The 27,334-nt window shown below is 35.6% G+C and overlaps 1 protein-coding gene across 1 annotated transcript in view; it reads left to right on the top strand.

Moving 5' to 3' along the window:
- The window catches only part of KLHL5 (kelch like family member 5), a 74,594-nt gene that overhangs the window by 7,739 nt on the left and 39,521 nt on the right, over positions 1 to 27,334 (top strand). Inside the window, exons 2-4 of the mRNA XM_024731744.1 lie at positions 11,998 to 12,471; positions 23,691 to 23,870; positions 26,678 to 26,814. Of these exons, the coding sequence (XP_024587512.1) occupies positions 12,089 to 12,471; positions 23,691 to 23,870; positions 26,678 to 26,814 (700 nt within the window). The 5' untranslated portion in view covers positions 11,998 to 12,088. The remainder of the gene's footprint in view (positions 1 to 11,997; positions 12,472 to 23,690; positions 23,871 to 26,677; positions 26,815 to 27,334) is intronic.

The following is a 27,334-nucleotide window of genomic DNA, read 5'->3' as shown; positions in this document are numbered from 1 at the left end:
GCCTCTCACTGTTGTGGCCTCTCCCGTTGCGGAGCACAGGCTCCGGACACGCAGGCTCAGCGGTCATGGCTCACGGGCCTAGCTGCTCCGCGGCATGTGGGATCCCCCCAGACCGGGGCACGAACCCGTGTCCCCTGCATCAGCAGGCGGACTCTCAACCACTGTGCCACCAGGGAAGCCCCAAAGGGCTGTTTTTTAAAGTCAATATTTTGTTATAATCATGCTATGGTCTTCAAAGTATCAATTGTGATAACTTTTATAGATGAGTTGGGGATTAAAAGGCCATATAATATTAGTTTAGCTGATTTTTAAAATGTAACTTGTTCTACTACAAGCTGTTAGTACCAATAGACAGTTGAGGGATGAAAAGGTACTTTTGATGTTAATGTGGGTCAGCACTTCACACTATAAGAAATAGTGACAGAAGTTGGGAGGGAGCCAAGTGGGGCAAAATCTGTGAGGCATTTGAACTTGGTGAATAAATGCCATATTGGCACTTAATTGCAATAATGATGAACTTAGTATTTTGTTATATTAGGAGTGATATGGTAAGTACTCTTTTTTTCTTGCTTATTGTCTTTTTGCTTTTAGTTTGGTCAGTCTTACTGATAAAGCATTTAAGTCTGCTCAATGACTCTCTTCTAGATAGCTAACCTTGATAACCTAGACTCAGCTACACTCTGAGTCTGCTTCCCAATTTGGACGATGAGGGTAAATACCTACTCTACCTTCTAACAAGGTAGCTGTGGGTTGCAAATGAGAATACTTTAAAAGCAAGAAGCAGTGTGATGTACTTGACAGTGTATGGTCTTTAGAGCCAGTCTTGGATTCAAATTGAACCCTGCTACTCACCAGACAGATACATGTAGCCTCACTTCACTTCAAGGTCCTCACCTTGTAAGGGGAAAGCGGAATGACCCCTATTTGCCCAAGTGTCTGTGACAACTGAATGCCCCATTCAATGTAAAGTATTCCGTGTTACCCTGCACATTTGCACACTGAGGAAGTGGTAGCTGGTTTTACAAATTCAGATTCTTACTCAGTTCTTCCACGTGCTACTTACTTAGTCCATTTATCTTAAGAGAAAACTGAAGATTGAGGAGGTAAAGTGATTTGTCCAAATTATACAGTTAGCTGGTGAGTGGCTCAATTATTGACTCAAGTTCTTTCTGCTCTACCACTTAGGCTACCACTAATAAGTGACCATGTGGGAAAATGACAGCAACTATCTGTGAACTGACTCATGGTTTTAACCTAACACACTCTTTTCCCTCTGTAAAATGTACTTACTGATCCCAGGGGCCAAGTGATCACTCATGGCTGAGTAGGCTACTCCGTGGCAGACCTGCATGACTCTGTGCCTACCTGTTGAGTTGGGTACTTACCAAAAGTCGGTTGCTTTTATTCACAAACCTATTTTTAACAGTTATGCTTGTTATGGTAACTATAAAACATTGGTAAACATGTAAATTCATGAGAGTGTAAGAAAAAGAGAATTCATTCTTTGAAAATTAAGTTGACTGCTTTGGGACGTCATCTCAATGTAAATGAATTATTAACAAATTTGCTATCAAATTTGATGAAGGCTGGATAACTGTAGAAGACTAGGGGGAACATCATCAAAGCCTAAACCAGAGGCTGTTAAAGTGTTCAAGTCCATGGTCCAGCTAACTGGTCATTAGACTATTAGTGGCTCTCAAGGAAATAAGGAGCCCACACCAGAATGTAAATTAACTACATCATTAAGCACACTGTTTGGTTCAGCTGAGAGTTTTTTTTTGTGGTAAAACTTTCTCCTTGAAGGAAGCAGTGCATTAATTTACATTCTGGCGCAAGTTTTTTATCTTGTGGTGGATAGACCATTGGGCTGATGGATTCTGTATTCATATTCTTTCAGAAGTGCTTTTAAGTTCTCCCTCCATTTATAGAAGCAATAAGTGGAAATCGTAGATGATGGGTCATTGTGAGCATGGCTTATGCAAGAAAGAGGACCCAAACTCGGTAGGAGGCCCACGTCAAATACATGGCATTAACCCTATATGAAAAGATTTATGAATGAATGTGCATTTATGTTTAAATTGAAATAAAAACTTTTAAGAATATGTAAATATAATTTTTATGCTTACTAACTTTTTCATTTAGTGGACCAGCTATGGGTTTCATCCAACAAGGGGGCTTTTATTATACTTAGAATTCCAGCTTAACTGGAAATATATCTTTGACCTCTGCAGCTGTCTTAGCATCCTGTGCTTGCCCCTGTATATTTTTACCATGCTGTATTGCAGTTTTAAAATTGAATGTCAGTTCATGTATTGTAAGTGCTTCAAAAGCCATAGTCCTTTCTGTAATCTTCATAGAGTTTCCAGTCTAGGGAAGAAGGCAGACATTAAGTAAATAATTTCAGTGAGATTATTGAATTATCTGAGCAAGTAGTTTGGAATGCTATGTGACCATATAGCAAGGAGACATAATTTAGTTTAAAGGTTAAAATTTACCCCACTCATTTTTTTTCACCTTGATCTCATATAAGTATATATCACAATACTTTTAGGGTACACAAAGAAATAAAATCCTTGTATTAGATGGCTATTACCATGAAATTAGTCTTCAGTTTTCAGTGTATAGGAGAGTTCTCAACTGCTGTTTTCAGTCTACCGTGTAACTTACAAAGCTAAACTAAATCTCTTAGCTTGTTACAGCTGAATTTAAATTCAATACTTATTTTTAATTTTCATTTACTGTTTAATCAGAAATATTTCCCAAATATTTTTAACAGAGTGAAAGATTTAACATTGTGCTAGAAATTTAATTTTGGATTTCAGAGTGTGTTTCTAAGCTTGTTTTTATTACAAAAGAGATTTTGATGCCATGTGTTTGTAGTAAAGAGTGGAAAGAATGCAAAGATAACCAATGTTAACAGCCCAGGATTCATCTATCCACACTTTAAGTTTCTGATTTCTTAAATAGATTGTAGATTGATTTTTAACTATAAGCTAAATATGGCTCTAGACTCCATATTCCTAGCTATTTTGTTGCTAAGTAGATAATTAAAGCTAAGTTTGTCTAAAGCTATACTCAGTCCCCCTGAAACTGTATCCTTCTTACTTCCTTATTTATGTTAATATTACCATTCTTGAAGCCACCCACATTTGAAAATGCTGTGGTCTTTGACTTCTTCCTGTCCATTTGCCACAGACATTTTATCAGGCCTGTTTTTGTAGTATCTTTAACAGCCACCCCCTTTTCAGATCTCATTGCTTCCTGCCAAGGTTACTATCCTCTCACTTCAAAGAGTTTTCTGATTTTCCTACCAATGGCATCTGCCCTCACAAATCCATTCTTCACTTAGCAAGTTAATTTTTTTGAGGTATACCTCAAAATTCTTAACTCAAGAACCTCATCCTCTCTCAAATAAAGGACATACCTATCTCTTGATAATTAGTAAGGGTTTCATTCAAAACCCACTTCTGCTATATTTTAAGATCTTTCAAGGTCTGTGCCATTCATTTATTCATTTATTCTTTGGTTTAAATTCAGTAAAAGTTTGAATGTCGTGCACTATACAAGTTGTTACGGATATAGTGGCCCCTGCCCTGATGGATTTTACTGTCTATTTTCTCATCTTTGAGTTCTTTCTGCTTATAGCAAAATTTGTTGAGTTTATATAAATACAGGATTTTTTTTTCCATTTATAATATTTGCTTTTAATGAGTTTGGGGAAGAGGTACAGAATATCTGTTTCTGGAATTAAAGTTAAAATTAAATCTCAAATCTTTCCTAACCTGGGTAAATACTTGACTGACATTTTCTGCTGTCATACATTTTTTTGTTTTGCGGTACGCAGGCCTCTCACTGTTGTGGCCTCTCCCATTGCGGAGCACAAGCTCTGGGCACGCAGGCTCAGTGGCCGTGGCTCACGGGCCCAGCCGCTCCGTGGCATGTGGGAACTTCCGGACCGGGGCACGAACCTGTGTCCCCTGCATCAGCTGGCGGACTCTCAACCACTGCGCCACCAGGGAAGCCCTGCTACCATACATTTTTAAATGTTAGTGGAATTATATCAGTCTTCAAATTTTTAAAATAAGCCAAGTTCTCATAAAAGACCTAATTTGACAGAGCTTTAAAAGTGTCCTGGAATTATCAAACTTTAAAGGGTTCTTTGAAATCATGTGTTGTAACTTATTCTTTTTATAGTTGAGGGGAAAATTGGGGAGGTGAAGTGCTGCTAAGTTAGTACAGTAAAATTAGTCCTTGATGTGTTTTATGCAATATGTAGTAAACAAAACTATAGGAATAGATTCATTAAAATTGATTACTCATAAAACAAATACTGTTTTCTTAAAAACTCTATGTGAAGAGAGGTTTGTATAATAATGATCACACATATAAACCAGTTACTAAATGGTTGTAATTTAAATTGTTGAGTTAAGCCATAGCTTTAAAAGCCATACTGTTGAAGTGAGCTCATCTGCAGTGTATCTTAATGACATCTCAGTGTTGCTGTTGTCATATTGAATAATGTCATCTTTTAAATTCACAAACTAACATATGAGAAGTTTTGAAGCAGAAATTGCATGTGGATTCCTTAATTACTTTTAAAAAAATGTATTCATAATTGACACTTACCTATTTTAAATACTGTGTGAGCTTTTGTATCTCAAATTTAAGTAAAGCAAAGTTATTAAAACAAGAAAGAGGTACAGAATATAATTTGATAATCAGTTTGAAGAAAGAAATGTCAGTCTGAAAAGATATCTGCTGTTTAGCCAGTAGATTTCAAAGTGATACAAATTTTATGCCTAAAGAATGAACTAGAAAAGAGAAATTCTTTGAGTAATATATTGTGATTTTTTTTCTTAAGTTGAAAAAATACTAAAAAGGTTTTGTCACCAGAGGTAAATGTTTTCTAATATTCTTTTAACATTTGGTTCTTAAGTTTATTTTTATTTTTTTTGCGGTACGTGGGCCTCTCATTGTTGTGGCCTCTCCCGTTGCGGAGCACAGGCTCCGGATGCACAGGCTCAGCAGCCATGGCTCACGGGCCTAGCCGCTCCGCGGCATGTGGGATCTTCCCGGACTGGGGCACGAACCCATGTCCCCTGCATCGGCAGGCAGACTCTCAACCACTGTGCCCCCAGGGAGGCCCCTTAAGTTTATTTTATAATTTCAAAAATGTACATAATAAATATATATCTTTTATTATTGCTCTTATAGTTATTGGATTCATTCATTAGAGAAATATTTATTCAGCACCTGTCTTTCAGGTACTGTTTTAAGTGCTAGGGCTACAGCAGTGAGTCAAACAAAGCTGTACTGCAGCTAACTTTGTGGTGAGGGTAAAGATAATAATAAGGGAATAGCATCTAATATGCTAGGGGGTGATAAGTGCTGTGAAAAAAATCAGGAGGGTCAAGGGGATAGAGAATGATGAGGGATCTAATTAATATAGAGTAGCCTGTGCAAACCATTTTGATAATTTAACAATGTAATGCCTTTTAGTATGTATTGCTCTTTCATAAATAATTACCCTAGGAAGGACTTCTCATCAGAAATGCATAAATTTTTGAGTGAAACAATATTATATTGTATAGTAAAAGTTGATGGGACAGAAGAAAAAGTGTTATTTAAATAAATGCTGAATTCCGTGCCATGAAGACCTTAATGCTTAAGTTTACTACATATTTTTCATAAAGTATTTGGCCCAAGAATTCAGTTAAAGCTGGGAAATATTTCTGTAAACCCCTTTCTGTCAGTGGGTTATAACAAGCTACTTTATGAATAGATCATTTTTTAATGTATTTTGTTAGAGTAAAGATTTTTCCCCAAAATACCCATGCTTAGACAGGCTTAAGCTTAGGTGAAAATTGTTAGAGACCTAGCTATAAAGGATTTTGAGCAAATTCTGTCTTTGAGGAGTATTTTCTAACTTTGCTTACCTAAATTCTCTCCATTTGTCATCATTTCCATTATTCAATACGACATTTAAAATTTTTGTTGCAATAGTGATCTTTTATTTTTTAAGTCTTTTATTTAAATATTCTATTTTAATGGTCATGTTATCCTCGTTCTAAGTTCTAATTTGTTTTTTCTTTGATTGAACTTGCTAGGAGGTAAGAGAAGATACCAGCAATTTTTTTTTTTTTTTTTTTTGTGGCGTGTGAGCTCTAGAGCACACGGGCTCAGTGGTCAAGGTGTGCGGGCTTAGTTGCCCCACAGTATGTGGGATCTTAGCTCCCCGACCAGGGATCAAACCCATATCCCCTGCATTAGAAGGTGGATTCTTTTTTTTTTTTTTATACAGAAGTTTCTCATTAGTTATCCATTTTATACATGTTAGTGTATATATGTCAATCCCAATCTCCCCATTCATCAGTACCAGCACATTTTTAAAGAGCTAGATCTCTAATTCTGTCATTTCATTTCTTAATTCTTTAGTTTCTCCTCTAATCTTTATTATTTCATGACTCCTTTTAGAGGGCTTATTTGGTTTTCAACTTGAATAGACTGACTAGTGCATGTCTTTTCTTTCCTTTTTAAATAATCAATGCATTTAGAAAGTCATAAATCTTACAGTAGAGGAAATATCCCACCTACAATGATTATCCAAGCCATCCACTGTGCTTAGGTGCCATTCCATTTTCTTTTATCAAAGTCTTCACTTTTTTTGCTCCATTGCTTCCGCCTGCAATCATCAATCTCACCTTCCTGTTGGATCATTCTCATCATTCTAATATGTTCTGTGTTTTTTAAAATCAACAAATAAACAAGCAGGCAAAACAAATCCATTGCCTTGATTCCTCAACTCTTCCAGCTGTAATCTCATTCCACAGCCTCACTATTGAGCAGAATTTTCTGAAGGAGTTGTCTGTACATGCTCTCTCTTATTTCTCATCTTCCGTTAACTCTCAACCCACCGCAGTCTGGCTTTGGTCCTCAACCCTTTACTGAAACTGCTCCTATCTGATTTGGCAAAGTTTTTATATTGCCAATTCCAGTGGACATTTTTCTTTTCACGTGGTACCTGACCTCTCGTTTGACATTGTGACCATGGCTTTTGCGTTGAAACACCTTTATCCCTTGACTTGCCTAACACCATACGCTGCTGATTTTCCTCTACTTCATTGGTTGTTCCTTCTTAGTGTCCTTTGCCTTCATCTGTTAGAGTTCCTTGGAGCTTGGATCTGAGCTCCAGGAACATTTATCCAACTACCTGACATATCTACCTAGCTGTCTCAAAGTTGCCTCTAACTTATCAAGAAATGAACACTAATTTTAAAAATATCAAAGCTAATGAGAAAGTATGATAAAAGGACTGGATATAAGATAAATGTACTTAATACTTTTATTATAATGGCAATAACCATGTGGAAATGCTAGAAAAAATTTATTGCATTTACAACAGTGAAAAAAGAGAAAATAAAAGAACATGATAAAAATTTTAATAAGAAAGGCACAGGACCTATAGTTAAAAGATTTAAAAATCTTATTAATGAGCATAAGATCTGAACAAACTAAAAAACATGCTTGGATGTGAAGCCTTGATACCATAAAATGCCAACCATCTTAAAATTAATACACAAATTTAATGCAATTCCAATTAGAATCTCAATAGGGTTGGATTTTTAAAAAATATTTATTTATTTATTTATTTATTTGGTTGTGCCAGTCGTGTGCAGGATCTTTTAGTTGCAGCATGTGGGATCAAACCTGGGCCCCCTGCACTGGGAGCATGGAGTTTTAGCCACTGGACCACCAGGGAAGTCCCTAGGGTTGGAGATTTTCGTTGAGAGGATTGGGTAATATTATTTTAAAGTATATATAGAAGAGTACATATTCAAAATTAGTTTAAAATTTATTGTAAAAGAATATATGTGTAGATAGGAACTTGCTTTAACAAATAATAAACATATTGTAAATGTACTGTAATTAAAACACTAATATTGGCATAAAAATAGACAAATGGTACAACAGAATTAGCATCCTGAATTGTTAAAATTCATAACAAAAATAATACCTCAATTCAGTGGGAAAAGGGTGGTTTATATCAAAATGATGTTGATAATAGAGGGCTCATATTAGAAATATAAAGAATTATCATACTTATTGTTGACTGGTAGGTCTGTGAAAATGAATGAGGATACACTCACTTTACTTTTGAAAATATAAATTTCAGGAAAGTAAGCTATCTTTTCAAATTTAAAATGCACATACTTGCAACCCAGCAGTTCCACTCCTGTGAATAAATTCCAGAGACACAAAAGCCTCACAAGGATGTTTATTTCAACATTATCTTAATAGCATAAAACAAAAAAACCTGAAATCAATCTGCATGCCCACTAGCAAGGAAGTAGTTTAATAAATTGTGTTTTACAATCATGGAATATTATGCAACTATTAAAAAGATCATTATTAGTTTATATTTCCATGTATATAATTTTGGTGGGAAAAGCAAAATGCCAAAAGTATGTATACAGTATGGTCTCTTTTATAAAACAATAACAAAAACTCCTATATATGTGTATATAAGTTTGGATATGAATTAAGAGAAAGGTGTGAAAGGCTATATACCAAGCTGTCAACATTGATTACCAGGAAGAAGGAGGAAGATTGACAAAATAAGTGTCTCAGTGAAAAAAGCATGCAGTATGAGTCCGCCGATACAAAAGGTTGGGGTGGTGGTGAGCTTTTGTATATACATGCGTATGTATGTATGTATGCATGTAACCAAACTCATGACTATTACAGCAGTGGTTAAAGGCTGCTACTTGGCCTTTGTCAACCCAAGATCCTAGTATCCCTTTAAAATCAGAAAGCCTATTTCAGTGGCTAATCTCCCATATGCATCTCTAGTCTACTCAGAAGAGCTACTACATTAAAGAGGTATTTATTTAATGTATATCTCACTATCTTGGTGAAGAGGGTCTTTGGCCCCTCTTGGGAGTGGAGGCATGGTTCAACATTTTAACGTTCACATCTTTGGATTTCTTCTCTATATCGCGAAATGTCTTGCCTATCAGTGGTCTTTTTTAATAAATTTTTAAAACTTTATTTATTTTTGGCTGCATTGGGTCTTCATTGCTGCACGTGGGCTTTCTCTAGTTGGGGCAAGCAGGGGCTACTTGTTGTTGTGGTACACGGGCTTCTCACTGCATTGGCTTCTCTTGTTGCGGAGCACAAGCTCTAGGCATGCGGACTTCAGTAGTTGTGGCACACAGGCTGTAGAGCGCAGGCTCAGTAGTTGTGGTGCACAGGCTTAGTTGCTCCGCAGCATGTGGGATCTTCCTAGACCAGGGCTCGAACCTGTGTCCCCTGCATTGGCAGGAGGATTCTTATGTACTGTGCTACCAGGGAAGCCCATCTCAGTGGTCTTTAATGAAGTCCACTCTTGTGTTCAGGCTCCAACCAATCAACCAAACAGCAAAACAATTAAAATTAGTTTTTGGAGCTGGCACAGTGTAAATGGACTCTCTGGTAATTGCTCTCATGTTGACAGATTGAATTTGAAATTAGAAATTATATTTATATAAAACTATATATATCAAAATGTATTCTTTATTTGTAATGTTCGTTTAATTATCCTTTTCTCTACCAGAGTATAGCCCTCTTTAAAGAAAGATCTTTGTTATTTATTTTTCTACCTCTTGTGGTGCCTTAAACATGTAAATGCTTCGTAAATACTTATTTGCATGAAGACAGTGATGGCAAGATCATTATGAACTACTACAGTGGCATTTCTTCATTGTGTGGGTCTATACCATGCACTGCAAGATGTTTACCATCTCTGGCCCCTGCCCATTCAATGCCCATAGCCCTCTCTGGTCATTCCAACAACTAAAAATCCATGCCCCCTACTTCCAGAAGCCTTTCTGGGTTGTGGGAGCAGAGAGCTGTTGCTGCCTTTGTTGAGAACCACAAGGCTAGAGTAATTGGAGAAGCCTTTCTAAGGGCAGCAGTATCTGTGCTAAACCTTGAGGGATGAGTGGGATTTCAAAACCAGAGAAATTGGGACACAAACAGCATGTAAAACAGGAAGCACAGTAGACTGTGTCTTAACTGATGAAGCAGTGTGTCCATTTGGAAAATAGTTAGAAACAAAGTTGGATAGGTAGAGTGGAGTTAGAAGGGTGTTGATAAAAGGAGTCTGACAGAGGTGAGAGGAGAGGGAATGGTGTCATTTCACTCTCTAATGCATCCTGCATACTACTGACAAATTAATTTTCTAAAACATTGCCCCGTTCAACAGTCCACTTAACATTGCCTGCTAGCCTTTACACCTTTGATGTGTGTTCAGGGCATTTTATGTCATCTTATGCATCCAAATTTATCTCTTATTACTCCTTAATATTAATTAGGTATTTCTGGTTGGCTGATCAAACTGATATTCCCCCCTCTTTCTTTGTCAGTGTGCTCACTTCATGCTTTGTTAATATCTTTCTTCCTTTATAAAATCTTTCATCATTCTGGCTGTAAAACTTCTTACTATTCTTAGAAGCCTTCTCCCTAATGAAACTGGCCCATAGCACTCCACACCATCCTGATATCTCCTTTCTCTTTCTTATAGTATTTATGGTTTGTCCTACAGTATTTGGCAGAAAATTATATATGGCTTTTCATGCCTATTAGTCTTATTTCTCTGAATAATTTTTATTCTCCTAAAGAGCTGTGTGAGGTTAAGATATACCTCACAATATTTTTGTAAGCCTCCAAAGCAGCTTTTTTTTTTGTCATTTTGATATAGCACTAGATATTCAGCACCCTGAAAACTCAAACTCTGTTTTTGTAGATGACAAAATGTTAATACTGCAGCATTATAATATTTCTTATACTTAAGTTATCAATTTTGTTGTTTCAGTAACTCGATTTAATTATTTTTGAGGGTAGGAACCAAGATGTATGTATCTGTTCCCCCATAATGCCTATAGAGTGTCTTGCTCACAATAATCATTCAATATTTTAAAATTTGATTGCATTTGATAGATTTTTATTTGCTTTATCAATTCTCCTTAGCTGTAATCATGTTCAGACCATTGCTTTGTTTTGCCAACAACAGAGGGCACCATCAGGGTACTTATACACCCAAGAAATAATCCTATCCCAGTCCTAGGTAGCTTTCTTGAGCCACACTTTCCTTTTCCTAAGTAGTGTCATAGAAATTTGGCTATTGTAGTAATTCAGAGTGGCTCAATCCTAATTATAGAGCAATATGGACTTCAGGTCATTTATTTGAGAAAGAATAAGTACTGTCGTATTTTGATCCTTTGTAGTTTTCAGACTTTTTCTTTCTTCTTAGTCTTCTCAATATTCTTTGCTCAGATGAAGTCTTACCCAGTTCTTACTGTATTAATGAAACACACTCCTTTCCTGAAGGGAGAAGATAGAAGTGGAGAGCAGTGAACGGGAACCCCACCTTTGTACTCCTCCTTCTTCCTGACCCCGCATCCAAAGAGCCAGCTTGAAAATCACTATAACTCATCTAATTTAAAAACTTTAAAACAACCTGTTGTTTTGTGATATCTCATTTAGGAACTTAGTATAAAAATAGATAGTATAAAAATAGAAACATTTTAGTTTTACAGTGGTTTTTAAGTACAAAGGAAAATGCTGTGGCATACATTTCTTGTTTCAGCAATAAAAGAGTTAATATACTAAGCAGCAGACTGAGACACTGCAACTACGGGATAGTGCTTTCTGTCACTGTCGTTTGTGGTTTAAGAAAAGGGGGTGGTGTTCTGCGTTTAAAAGGACTTTACTGAATGCTGTCAGTGTTTGTGAGAGCTAATGGTCAGTAAGGGAAAGGAGAGTAGGGGACAGTGGTCTAGCTGTTTCAGGATAGGTGGATGAGAGTTTGCTCTGATTGAATGGAATGTTCCACCGTGTTTCATCTTTTTTTCATTGTCCTTTGTTCTCTATAATCTGATATATTGGTATAAAAGTAAATGTAGATATATATGTGAATGTGATTTATTTTCCTTTCAATTTGTTTATTGTGTACAACAGGGCATATACTTCTCTTGTCTTGGTTGGATGCACAAATCTCTGTGCAGTGCTTTTTGCCCGTTGCCTAGACGATCACTTGGTTTCTCTGAGGATGTCTGGTTCTCGTAAAGAGTTTGATGTGAAGCAGATTTTGAAAATCAGATGGAGGTGGTTTAGCCATCAAGCATCATCTCCGAATTCTACAGTTGACAGCCAGCAGGGAGAATTTTGGAATCGAGGACAGACTGGAGCAAACGGTGGGAGAAAGTTTTTAGATCCGTGTAGCCTACAATTGCCTTTGGCTTCAATTGGTTACCGAAGGTCCAGCCAACTGGATTTTCAGAATTCACCTTCTTGGCCAATGGCATCCACCTCTGAAGTCCCTGCGTTTGAGTTTACAGCAGAAGATTGTGGCGGTGCACACTGGCTGGATAGACCAGAAGTGGATGATGGCACTAGTGAAGAAGAAAATGAATCTGATTCCAGTTCATGCAGGTTGATTATTTTCTTACTGATAGAAATGGGGTGTGGGGGTATATTCTATATACTGTTTAAAATAATTTAATATTATTATTTATAATCTATGATTTTATATATATATATATATACCTCTACATATATACACATACGTAATATCTTGGTATGTATATGTGATACTTTTGCTGGGATTTTTTTAAATGTTCTAATATTGATTTTAATTCTGTAAAATTATAAAGACAGCAAATAGCTTTCATTTTGAAATATCTTGTGTTCCCTATATAGATCTGGCTCTGCCCTGAAAATAATACATGGTAGCAATTTTATGCATCATTGCCTTGCATTTTGCTTCATTCATTTATCTTCTATAGTCATAGCAAAACTATAGAAGACATTTCTATAGTATAAAAATTTTTATGACATTTTAGTTTGCAACAGATTATAGAGTCATTTTAAAATTTTTATGAAAATGAAAGATTTTATGAGGAGAGGCATATTGTAGTTGCCAATAATTTTTGCACCCTTGTAGTTGTCAATAATATTTTTCTTATGGTTATTTCTCTTTGTCCTATGTTGCAGCCCTCCAGACTAATTCAGAGAATACAGTAACATGTCTCTTTCTAAGATGACAGCTACTAATTCCTGTTGCCTTCACTTCTCTGAAAATTGTGCTATTTAGGGAAATGAAGGACATTCCTTCAGGAGAGTATAAGGGAACATAGAGGAGCTAGATGTGGTCAGCTGGTGAAAAGGGGGCAAAAAAAAGAGGAAATGAGTTTGAGGAGAGAAAATTAAAAATTGGTAATTTCATAATGACTATCCACCTTCACCCATGGAACCAGTCTTTACCTCTGAAATGAATTTTCTTCTTAATCAGTTTAAACTATCAATACTATAGCATATTATGTAACAAGTTAGGGCCTGAAAGTCATCTTTCTGATTCATCTTCATTCAAAAATATTTAAAGGCTTATTATTTTTCTAGATTAATTACTGGATCCTTTTTCTTTTAAAATTTCTTTACAGGTTTTGATAATACTTGTAATTTGTTTGTTGGTTATTATTAATATAGGCATCATAAGAGATGGAGACAAAATGAGTTTGTATATTCAGATATCTTTTACTTGGGGATATTTACCGCCTTCTCTTCTAATCTTCAGAATATGGAATTCTGAACTGTGATGCTGGAATAATAACAAATATAGAACAGTCCTCTATAATCATTTGTGTAATGGAGAGAGGGGAATATCTTTACATAGGTAACTAGTGTATTTAATTTTTAAAAATTTAATTAGTTTATGATTTAGCATTATTTTAAGGGAATAGGAGCCACGAATAATTTTGATTGGAGATTATTTGAATTAATATGGTTTCAGTGTTTTGTATTTTCTTTGGATACTTGTTGCCATAAAAAGAATAAAGTATATATTAAAAGGTTCAGGGTTTATCATTTTTGGGATAAAACTATTTTCATTTGGTGGGAAACCAAAGAGTAATCATCTTTTTATTTGAAACCAATGCAATATATCAAGAATATTCTAACAAAATTAGACAAAAAACAAAACATTCATTCATTTACCAGCATTAGTTATGAAAATCTTAACATGTATCTACTACCTGGAGAGATTATGCGTATGTGAGTATAAAATTTATATACATGTATAACCTTAGAAAGGTTGTACACACACAGGTCACTATAATTTACTTCCTTCAACAGAAGTAGTTTGCATAGCTAATGATTACTGAAATTAAGTTAATCTATTCTTTAGTATCCATATTAAAGTGTCATCTTGATGGGATATTCATTATGACAGAAAAAGACTGTTTTTTTTTTACTGAGGTAGCTATGTGCATACTTCAAGAAAATACAATTGTCGATGGGAGTAAACAGTTCACATCTGCAGTGACCAAACTATTTCTAAAATATTATTTCAAAAATAAAATGTACTTAGAGAACATGTCTTTGATTTTTAGATATAAGGGGAAATCTGTCAAAGAAATTTAATATTCCTGGTGGTTTAAAATTTCTATCTCAACATCTTATTGCAAAAAAGTAAAAAGCATTCTAGATTTTAGAAACGTCATTTGTGTGTATACTTTTACTTTTCCATTTTTTCCCTAGATTTAAATATATCTAATTCTCACATCCTCCTTCAGTCCTCCAGCTCTGAGTCTTTGATCTTCATTATGAGGATAAATTTTTTTGCCCCCAGCTTTTTGATTAAGTAAGCAGTCTCTCTAGGTGTTTGCCCTTCTACTGTAAACAAATCAAAAACTATCAATGTCAAAAGAAGCTGCACTGACATTCATCAGATTCTGTATATAACTTGGAAATAGTTATTTTCATTATATAATATTTGCAAATAATAAAATATATAGTAAACATTTTATTTGAGTATACTATAGATTGATATCACATGGTGGGGAAATACAATATACGAAGAATTTCTCATTTAAGCGGTCATAATACTTGCATAGACCTCAGAACTCAGATTGAAATTTTGAGTTATTAGAAGAAAGGGAAGACAACTTAGTGGTTTTACATACACAGAATCATAACCCCTACAGTGGGTCCAGACAAGTTAAAGCAGAAGTTAAGAGGCAGCATATGTTGCTAATATGTATGATCAGTTGTATTCTAAGTAGGAGAAATGTCTGCCTGAGCCTTCGGCTTATGGTAATTTCTGCTGTCACACATCTAAGTGATTTGAAAGTTTCTTATCTTTTAACTTGGATCTTGGGTCTATAGCCTAGCCACTCTCTGTCTATGGAATCATCTCTAAGTCATTACTTTGTTTTTAAAATAAAATAAAAAACTTTGTTTTTTATACCATGAGGAATTTTAGACCCTAAGTAACAGTTGTGACCTATGTGAGCAGTAAGTTCCAATGACTTTAACTCAGGATGAATTTTCACCAGGGCCAGCCAGGTTTACATAGTGGCTCACCATGTGACCATAGCTTAAACACAGTTTACACTTTACTGGATTTGCCAATTTTGAAATTATGTAATATTGACATATTGGAGACATTTTCATTATTTCAACCTTTGTTTATAAAGTTAGGGTTTAATATTTTATATATCAGACTATTTTTAGTCAATATGTATAAAATACTTCTATACAAATATCCAAAAATTATAATAGCTACTATTGATTGGATGCTTGCTATCTGTGAGACACTGTTCTAAGCATTTTAGTACTATATTACCTCATTTAGTCTTCACAGATTTCTGAGTTAGATTGCTATTATTATTCTAATTGTAGAGATGAGGCCAGTGAGGCACAGAAAGGGTAAGTAACTTGCTCAAGATTAGTAAGTAAAATGAAACTGCATTTAAAAAACTAAAGTTTATATTTTTACAATAGTTTTAGATTTACAGGAAAATTTCAAAGACAGTATAGTGAGTTCCTTATATCCCACACCCAGTTTTCCCTATTACTAATATATTAATATGGTGTATCTGTTACTGTATCTGTACTGTTACTAAAGCCCATACTTTATTCAGATTTCCTTAATTTCCTTTTTTCTGTTACAGAAAACGTCCTAACGTCCTTTTATCTGTTACAGTCCAGGATACCAGTTACATTTAATCATCATATCTCCTTAGGCTCCTCTGGGCTGTGACAGTTTCTCAAACTTTCCTTGTTTTTGATGACCTTAGCAGTTTGGGGAGTAGTGGTCAGGTGTTTTGTAGAATGTCTTACTCAGTTGGGATTTGTCTGATATTTTTCTCATGCTTAGGTGGGGGTTAATGAGTTTTAAGGAGGAAGACCACAAAGGAAAAGTACCATTTTCAGCACATCATATCAAAGATACATATCATCAATCTAACTTATCATTGTTGATATTGACCTTGATCACTTGGAAATAGCTGCATTTTGAACCCAAACGATTAACATGTAGATTTCATGCACACATACCAGTAAGCAGTTCTCTGTGACTATTCATTTAATCACTGAGTTCAACTTGGATCTACATAACAGTTAATGATTCAGTCTATCCAGTTTCACTTTCTCTCCTCAACTAATTTTCTCAGGCTGGTTCCTGAAAAAGCCAACCCTGGCTGGCATACACGTATAATCTCTTGACACACCCACAACCCTTTACCCACAGTCATCCGATCTGTCTTATCCATTGTTTGCTACTCTGTGTTTCAACTGCACATACCCTTGAACTCTTCTATACCTTGTCAGTTGATTTGCTATTCTTTGACTCATCTTGAAGGCATGTAGGTCCTTCTCCTCTCCCAACAAGGGGTTATCTTCATAATATACCATTTCTCAAGTGCTATCTCCTTTTTCTTGACCCTCTTTAGGTTGTCTCTGTACCTCCTTGTTTGAACCATTCTATTAATTCTGGTTCACTTTAAAATTAAAATCTTACATGTTTCCACATGAAAAAAATTTTGCTTCCAGAGATGGCAAAGAAGTTCAACTATATTGTACTTGTATCTGGGAAGGATGTATTGCATTATCCTCCCTCACACGTGTATGCCCAAGTCATATCATGGATTCCCTTGACATAAGCCATGGAACCTCTCCCCAGAAAACCGTCTGTATGTGTGTGTGCACATACATGTGCGTATGTGCACATATGTGTGTTAAATATTTCATATGGGGTTCATATGGGGTTCAAGGAATTCATGAACCCTCTAAAACCTGTCTGTACACTCTATCAGCGTTCTTAGTTTTAAGCAACTGAAATTGGCTGGTTTAAACAGAATAGGAATTTATTGGAATCGTATTAGTTCCTAGAAAGAATCAGCTTAGGAAAAAGGTTGAGCATTACAGTTGCACAACTGGTCTTTATAAGTCCAGATTTTTAAGGCAAAAGAACCTTTTATGACACTTATTGCTTATATTTTATTTTCATCTAGTTGGAACTGGATAGTGAAGTTTTACATTTTTAGAATTAGATATATTAGGCATGAAAACAATGATACACATGCACACACATACACACCCCACATAATCACTCGTATGCACAGAGCCATATAATTTGGCCACTTAACTTTAGGGAATATATTAGTAGAGAATAGGCTAAGATAATATAACAAAGAGATTCAGAAATATAGTGGCTCAAATAAAATAGAAGTTTTTTTCTCTATCACTTAACAAATGGGGAAGTGGCCCAGGGCAGACAGGTAGCTCTGCTACACAGGTTCCCTCAGAGACCCAGATTCCTTCCATATTGTTTCTCCATCCTGTAGGGTGTTATTATTTCTTTATGGTCAAAGCTTCCTCAGCTCCCCCTCTGCATTCTAGCCTATGGGAAGGACCAAAGAAAGAAAAGGGAGGACATTAAGCAAATAACACAAGTTGTATATATCATTTCTGCTCACGTGCCATTGTTGAAAACCTAATCACATGGCCACAACTAGTAGCAAAGGAGGCGCAGCTGTGGTCTCTGCCTGGGTAGCCATGTGTCCAGCTAAAACTCATTACTGTGGCAGATGTGAAGAATGGTTTGGAGGTTATAATCAACAGGGTGCAAGAGGTGAGGACAGCTGGATAGAACTCTTCGGAATCTTTGGATCTAATTTTTTAATGAGTTTTTCCCCATATTATTTACTATTTTTACCACTGAGATGTGAGCAAATAGAGATAAGCAAAAATGGAAAAACAAAAATTACAAATTACCCTGCCACCCCAAAATAATAACCATTAACAATTTGAGGAAGTATCCTTCCAGTATATTTTAGGTAAGTATAGAATACAAATATGTTTTTAGAATAAAAATCTGAATCTTATTGTACATACTATTTTGTAACCTTTTTCACCCTAATGTAAACATAAAATTAAGACTCCTTTGGTCAAAAAAGGCAGAAGCCCCAACTCAAACTGACAAGCAAAAACTAGAACATTTTGATTCACATAAGTAAATAAAAACTCAAACAACTTTAGACATGATGAATCCAGATACTCAAATAACACCAGAAATCCTTTTTTTCCCCCTCTTTAGAATCTGTTTTCCTTTGTGATGGCGTTAACCTTAGACGGGCTTTCTTTGTGGTAGCAAAAAGCCACTAGTAGCTCTAAGTTTACTTTTTATCAGCTTAACCTCCTCAATGGAAAGAGAGTGACTCTTTTCCAAGAGTACCAACAAACATCTTGAAATGGACTCTCATTGGTCTTGTTTGGATCTTATGTCCACCCAAATCAATCATTATAACCAGAAGATATGATACTCTTGTTGGCCAGGCCTCAGTCGCTTGCTTACCTCTGCCCAAGCCCTGTGAACTGAGGTAGGGTATGTGTGGTTTCCCAAAAGGTCGAGATGGGTCTGTTACCATAGAAAGAATCCTGGATAGGCAAAAGCAGTGTCCAGTAAAACAGCTTGCTATGTCATTAAATGTTCTCCTGTATCTTTGTGAATGGCTGCATCATTCTCCCTTGCACAGACATACCTTTTGGTTATTTAACCAATATTCGAATTTTTTTGGAATTTAGATTGTTTCCAATATTTTCTTGTTAGAAACAACCTGTGATAACCCCCTCCCCATAGTTAGATCTCTACATACAGATGACCATTTCCTCTGGATAAAGTCTCAAGGGTGTGCACGTTTTTAGGGTTTTTGATCTGTATTCTCAAAGTTATTTCAGGAACATTACGCCTCCTTTAATTCTCAGCAGCATTGTATGAGAGGGCCCACTGGCCCTTCTCCTTCACGCTGGTTATTGTTTAAGAAAATCTGATTCTTTTATAAACAACATTTGACTCTTTTCACCAAAGATATTCTGACTGCAGGACCAGCAGAGAACTCCTTAAATTCCAAAATGAAAAAGTATTTCTCTTGAGAAGGGAAGAGGTGAAGGTATTCTTTTTCTTTGCCTCTTGCCATTTCTCTTTATGCACCTGCCTTGTCCTCTCCTTAAAAGAGAAAACCCCAACTTCTCTTCCTCCTTGCTCATCTAAACCTTAAGATGTATTTCAGATCTCACCTGCTGCTTGTTGCCTTTCCGAACACCAGCCCATACTGATCTTTCCTTTCTGTAAATTCTGATCGCAGTTACGTTCCAATTGGGGATGTACAAGATGATCTGTTGGAGAAATGGTAATTATATGTATATATATTAGAATGTTTATTTACATTTTATTTTTTAAATCTATTTTTTTCTGTTTTATAATGTAAATAATAATTGTACAATGATATATGTATATCTTTTATAAACTCATAAATATCCATATATTGGGGCACATGCTTAAAAGTATACTGAAAAGGATATGCATAAAAATATTTTTAGAGACTGCTAGCCTATACTAAGCAATTTGCATTCTTATTTTACATTTGTGACTTTGAATATGTGTAAAAGATGTCAAAAGATTCATGATATAGTAATCTGCACTTTGGCAAAAGCATGAATTCTGAATGCCAGAAGCTATGAGGCAGCTTATCACTTACCTGGGGAGTGAGCCAAACATACCACTTAAGAGTTTCAATGCAGCTTTGTTTTCTATGCAAAATCATATACAGTATAATTCTTGTGAAGTGATTTTTAAAACTTCTTTTTGAAAAATTACTCCATTAAGAAAGCCTAATGCAAGTTCTGGTGATGATAGTGAGGAAATCTAAATAGTTTCTAATAAAAAGATAGTATTGGTGCATATTGTGTGCACACAGATGTGTGAAATCTGAAGAATTGCAAGTATTAGTGTTGCTGTTTACTTTTTTCCACTTTATAAAACTTAAGTCTTCAAATTCTAAGTCCCTTCACTAAAAGAAAAAAATCATACCTTCTTTGCATCCCCAGTTTCTAACAACTGGTGTAATAATGCATCTCAGGAGTTACTCTATAAATAGTTGGTGACTTGATTTGTTTGATACTTGCCTCTTTTCTATGTTTAGGCATTTTCTGGCTTACAAATTCATAGCCTACTGCAGAGGGACAATAAGCTAAAAATTAAATGTTTCCCAGTAGCCTGGAAATATCCAGCAATGTAGAGTTCATTACAAAGAACGTCTGTTACAAAAGATTTGAATGATCTCATGATGCAATTCTTTGAAATATGACTTACCATCTTAGTAACATCAAAGAAATAAAACTAAGCAGAAATGTTAGATATATTTCCTCTGTTACCATGTAAAGATCTAGTAGGAATCACAGAGAAATATGTTTTAAATACTCCATAAATGGCCTATTCCCAGATGTTTATATTGTGGGTTAGGATGTCTGCTGGGTTTGTTAAAGGCCATTTTAATTAGGAATCAGGAAATTTAGTTATAAAAATTGATAATGTTGGCGATCGTTTTTTAGGAAGACAACCAAACAAACAACATTGTACAAGACAAAAGACTGAGATTACGGGCCTTCCCATTGGCCTTTGAAAAGCAAGGATCTACTAATAGGAGTTTGTTTACCTTGATTGTGTACTTTTTCTGTGCTAGGGTTATGCATTCATTTAATAATCCTCCCATGAAGGATCCTCTAAAAGAAAGTACTATGTATTACTTATTCCTGTATTGCTATTGGAGGTAAGACTTAGAGAAGTTAAATAACTCGTCCAGATACATAGTAACAGAGTTGAATCAGCACTATGCAATAGAACTTTATGCAATGATGGAAATGTTCTATATCTGCACCATCCAATCTGGCAGCCACTAGCCCCATGGGGCTACTTGAGCATTTGAAATATGACTAGTTCAACTAAAGAACTTTTAAATTTTATTTTATTTTAATTAAAATAGCCACATGGGGGGCTTCCCTGGTGGCGCAGTGGTTGAGAGTCCGCCTGCCGATGCAGGGGACATGGGTTCGTGCCCCGGTCCGGGAAGATCCCACATGCCGCGGAGCGGCTGGGCCCGTGAGCCATGGCCGCTGAGCCTGCGCGTCCGGAGCCTGTGCTCTGCAACGGGAGAGGCCACAACAGTGAGAGGCCCGCGTACAGCAATTCAAGCTTCCAAACCAAAACACATAATAGGAAAAGAAATAGTAAGAAAGTAATGACATTATAAATTACACAGAGCCAGAGTATTAAAAACCTTTGATTAGCCAGAGATAGAGATGTTATCTCTGCCCCATGGAAAACTAAGAGACTCTTGCTGTCTTAACCCTAGCTAAGGGGCAGTAACAGAGCAGTAGACTTTTGTCTAAGATCCTGAATTCTCATGTCTTTTGTTGTTGTTGTTGTTATTGTTAGATTTTTTTTTTTTTTTAAACATCTTTATTGGGGTATAATTGCTTTACAATGGTGTGTTAGTTTCTGCTTTATAACAAAGTGAATCAGCTATACATATACATATGTTCCCATATGTCTTCCCTCTGTTATTGTTAGATTATCCTCATTCATATTGTACTATCATTTTCCCTTCATACCCTTGGTCCTTGCACTCACTGATGCCTTAAGGTAAAGGTAAGCAAAAATTTCCATTCCTTTGTGAGTGATTTGACCAACATTCTGAATGCCTCCTGATCCCTGGTTTTGTATCCAGCTACCTATATGTCCTTGGTTGATCACTTTGAGCCATTTGGGGCCTCAAAATTTTCTCATCTGCAAAATAAAGGAGTTGAATTAAATGACTACATAGGTTCCTTCTAGATGTAAAAATTCTGTGTATAATGGTTCTGATACCTAGGTTCTACAGTTGTCTGGATATGCAGCAAATTCTTTTTTTAAGTAAATTCTTCCATTATTAAAATTGTATGTGCGAGGTCCCAAATTTCTTAAAACAGAACAAGAAACGCTAGAAAGCTGTGCAGCTCTTTAAGCCTGAGTAGCTTTGTTCCTACCTCTTTCATGTTCCTTTTGTGAATGGACAGCTTTGCTTTTCCACAGACTACAAATCAGAAGCCTGCACTTCTTTTGATCCTTCATTTGGAGCAGTGGGAGTGATTGCTATACCCAAAAATCTCTGAATTAATTGTCACATTGAAATAACATGTTTATTTAACATGTGATAGCAACTGAAGCCTTGAAAGCAAATCAAGAAGTTCGAAATGTTCAGCAGAGAGTGTAAATAGGAGTAGAAAATTTGAATTCCTAGGAGCCAGAGAGCTAATACAAATCAGCAAAGAGGGTAGGGTTGGTGGTCAAGAGGACAGCTGGTCCCTGGTAAGATATTAGATATTTATATTAAGAAAATTCTTTTAAGATATAGTGAGGCTTAATTCAACAAAGCATTTATCAGAATCATTATATCCTTAAAAGTAGATCTGATGAGAAATGATAACTAAGTTATGGCATAGTCGGTGGTTTTGTAGTTAATTGTATAACCAAGGGATGTTGATTACTTGATTCAAGTGATCTTGGAGAGGGGATCTAGGGGAGAGGGGTGGGTTTAGGATTTCATTCTTAGTCTCAATCTTTTCACTTTTTCACCATTTCCATCAATGAATCATGATGAAAATATAGAACTCATACTCTTCAAATTATAATTTGGAAATTTCAAATAATTTTTAGATACCTGGGTTAGGCCATCGAATTCTTTTAAGCTATAATCTAAGTTATAGGTTACCTGGGCTATTGAAGACTAGTCAGAGAATCAGATGATTTATTTATAATTTATAATGATTTATTTATGATGATCTATTAATAATTATTATTTATTATTTATAATTTTATGATAATATATTTTGTATAAATGAACTGTGAACATAACCCATTTTTAAATAAAGGATGGCTTGGGTTTATATTTCCAAAAGAGTTTAATTCCCTTTCTGCCTTCAAAAAATGATCTCTTGGGCTTCCCTGGTGGCACAGTGGTTGAGAGTCCACCTGCCGATGCAGGGGACACAGGTTCATGCCCCGGTCCAGGAAGATCCCACATGCCGCGGAGCGGCTAGGCCCGTGAGCCATGGCTGCTGAGCCTGCGCGTCCGGAGCCTGCGCTCTGCAACGGGAGAGGCCACAACAGTGAGAGTCCCGCGTACCGAAAAAAAAAAAAAAAAGATCTCTTATGCCCTTAAATATAATGTTGGAGCTATGGCTATCAATATGAATATAGTTTGGCTCTTTTTCAGCAGAGACGTCGTATTCACCAGAGAAGAGACCTCAGGAACAGGCAAAGAATATATGTAGCTATTAACTAGAAGGTATCACACATTCACAATGTTTGCAAGACACACATATGATTTGAGCCATCATTTGATTTTCAAAGGCAAAAATTATGAATGATTGTTCATTAATATAGACTGATAGCATTGCTTCTGTTACATTTGAAGGATTTAAAAGGACTTAATAGGAAAGATATTTTTAATGTGTTAGCAACTTTTCAAAATGTGTGTTTTCTTTCTTTTCAGGACTTCCAATAGCAGTCAGACATCATCCTGCCATACTATGGAGCCATGTTCATCAGATGAATTCTTCCAAGCCCTTAATCATGCTGAACAAACATTCAAAAAGATGGAAAACTATTTGAGACACAAACAGTTATGCGATGTAATTCTAGTTGCTGGTGATCGCAGAATTCCAGCTCACAGGTAATTGTTTTCTAAATTTCTGTATGTGTGAAATATTTCCTTGATCATTTAATTATGTATATTGAGGTAACTTGTTCTAATTGATTATGCAATGGACTCTTTTGGTAAAGTAGTATATTTCATGGAATTTCTGCAAAGAAGACAGTGCATATGAAATTATTACACATTAAATGACCCCAAAAGGATCACTTTCCCTCTGTAGAAGCATAAAAACAAAACATACCAGCCTGAAATCAGTATTGTTTGGTATAGATTTCAGCTACTATGAGCAGCACTCCACCTAATTCTACCTATTAAATAACTTTCAGTAAGCTCAGTAGAAATTAGAGCTTTGAGTATTTAGAAACAAAAAGACTGGTGGAATGGAGTGGCAAAACTGTTGAGTTTTTAAATAGCCACATCTATTCCAACTTGTTTGCCTGCCTCCAAGAAATATGAAAAGCAGTGGTGCTAGGGAATAAAAGCCTTTAACAGAAATGAAGTGTTACTTCTTGATGTAAGAAAAGGAAATAGAAGCTGTTAAATAAATAACGATTCATTATTTTTCTCCTAATAATTACATATTTAATTGTTCAGTGTTAATCACCATTATGATCCCAAAGGTTTTTTTTATAATACCTTTCAAAACTAATTAATACTGTGTCCCAAAAGTTTTGTTAAACCCTCCAAAGCGAAAGTAAAATTAGAAAAAATGGTCTTGGTCTTAAAGTTTTCAGTTACTCAGTTCAGCATATATTTATTGAGATGCTACTATATATTGTGACAGAAAGTCCATGTTGTGAGCATGGGTTTATTAGAAAGATATTCCAACCTAAATTTCATACAGGCATCTCAAATTCCCTGTTTACAAAACAAAACGCATTACCTTACCTGCAATGCTTGTGAAAGCCATTACCATCTCACCTGGATTACCAGTGCAAGAAACTCCTAACTAGTCTCCCTGTTTGCACTTTTTCTTCCTACATTCCCTTTTCTACACAGCTCCCTGAGTGATCCTTTAAAATGGAACTTAGATCTGGTTGCTTCTCTGATCAGACTTTCCAGTGCCTCCTCATGTCACAGTGTGAAAGCCCATTTCCTCACAGTGGCTTATGTGACCCAGCCTGCCATTACCTCTTTACTGTTCTGCCCTCCTTTCTCACTCTGCTTGAACCACACTGACCCCCTTGTGGTCTCTTGCATGTGGCAGGCATGCCGCTTCTGCCTTTCGATTTTTGCACTGGCTGCTACTCTGCCTGAATGCTGTTCCCAAATACCTGTGTGACTAATTCCTGCACCTCCTTCAAGTCTTTTCTCAAGTGTCACCTTCCCATGAGACCACCTATTTAAACCCACTCCCCATTTGCCCTTACCCGGCTTTTTTCCCCATGGCACTTACCACTTTTTGATGTACTATAGAATTTACTTCTGCTGGGTATTGTTTGTCTCCCTGTAGAATATAAGACTCCATAAGAGAAGGTATTAATACATCTCAAGTATTTAGAACAGTGCCCAGTATTTATTAGGTATGCATTATTATTTGTTCAGTGAATAACTGAATGAATGGGCAGTTCTCAGAAGAAGAAACCTGAATGGCCAAAAAACATTTGAAAACACCTTCAACCTCACTAACAATCAGGTGAATGAAAATTAAAACAACAATGAGATACCATTTAACACCTTTTAGGTGGCCAAAATTTTGACATCGACAATATTGTGGGGAAAGGTTAACTCTTATGCAGTGCTGGTGCTAGACTAAACTGGCACAGCTCTTTGGAGAGCAGTTTGGCAAACCTCTCTCCTGGGGAGAGAGGTAAAGGGAATTAGAGAGGAGCATAGAGAGAGCTTCAACTATTACCTGTATCATAATTTCTACTTCTTTAACAAATGAATAAAGTAAATCTGTGTAAGTGTGCTGATATGGAAAATATCCTCAAGACATATTATCAAATGAAAAATGCACGTTTCAAATACATATATTTATAACCTATTTTTGCTTAATATGTGACTATCAATAATTTGGACAGAGACATACCTAATATGTAATAATGTATTATAACAAAATACAAAGTATAGTTTTGTATTGTGATAATGATATAATTTTATAACAAAATACAAGCATTATAATATACTATAATAATTTAAAAATCATGAAGTTTAAAAATAACCTGCTAGGGACTTCCCTGGTGGTCCAGTGGCTGAGACTCGTGCTCCCAATGCAGGGGGCCCAGGTTTGATCCCTGGTCAGGGAACTGGATCCCACATGCTGCAACTAAGAGTTTGCATGCCAACAACTAAAAGATCCCACATGCTGCAACGAAGATCCCACGCGTGGCAATGAAGACCTGGCGCAGCCAAATACATAAATAACTATTTTTTAAAAATAACCTAAAACCAGTCTCAAATGTCTTCCATATATTGACTACCTCTACAATTAAAACAAAACTTAGATTATTTTCAAAAGTGATAAAAAGAAGAACCTTTACATTCTTCCCCCCATTTTTTTTACCATCAGTTTAATGCTGTGAGCTTGTAGCTTTTTTTTCAGGATGTTAAAAAGGGATATTTAAGTAGTGAATGAGTAAATCATTTATGTCAGCAGAAAATTTTCAGTAATGGTAATTTGTTACTCAAAGGAAGGAGCTAGAGCATAAAGCAATTTGTCAAACTTAAAATGCATTTCTCAGTACCAAGCACTTTCTATGGGTAACAAAATTTTTTTAAAAAGGAAAAGAAAAATAAGGAAAAAGAAAGCAGCCGCATTTACTAATGAACATCAGCTTTGATATTGTCACTGATTTGTTGCTTTTCTTCTAATATGTTCTTAGATTGGTGCTCTCTTCTGTCTCAGATTATTTTGCTGCCATGTTTACTAATGATGTCAGGGAAGCAAGGCAAGAAGAAATAAAAATGGAAGGTGTAGAACCAAATTCACTATGGTCCTTGATTCAGTATGCATATACAGGTAATAAATCTGAAAATATGAATTTAAAACTTCTTAAATGTAAGTTGTATTATATGATTTCAGATTTCTGCTTTTAATAAAGCCTGCCTTAGGTAACAGTTAATTCTGCTGTTATATAACCACCACCCCTGGTGGTATGTATATAGGTTAAAATCTCTATATTAGAACCTTTAAAATGGTTATCATAATTAAGCTATTGAATGATATTTTTAAATATTAATGTAATAATTTGATGAGTTATGTTTTTTAATTATTGCATTTAAAATTTTAGTTATATGTAATAGATATATTACTAATTAAATCATTCTTTAAAAATTCTGGGAAAAAGCTATTAATTTTTAAATTGGAGTAGAAGTCGCAAAGTGCTAATCGTTTTTCTTCATGTTTCGTACTTTTTTTTCTTTCTGGAATGTCTTAAATCATCTATGTCTGGAATGCATGTAGTGAGCTCTTGTTTAGAATTATTACTGTTCACACCAGTTACCTTATAAACTAAAGTTAGTATAATTCCATAGTTAAT

The sequence above is a fragment of the Neophocaena asiaeorientalis genome, unplaced genomic scaffold (genome assembly GCF_003031525.2).
Source record: "Neophocaena asiaeorientalis asiaeorientalis breed wild unplaced genomic scaffold, Neophocaena_asiaeorientalis_V1.1 scaffold39, whole genome shotgun sequence".
Classification (NCBI taxonomy): domain Eukaryota; kingdom Metazoa; phylum Chordata; class Mammalia; order Artiodactyla; family Phocoenidae; genus Neophocaena; species Neophocaena asiaeorientalis.
This window is presented reverse-complemented; position numbering and strand designations above follow the sequence as displayed.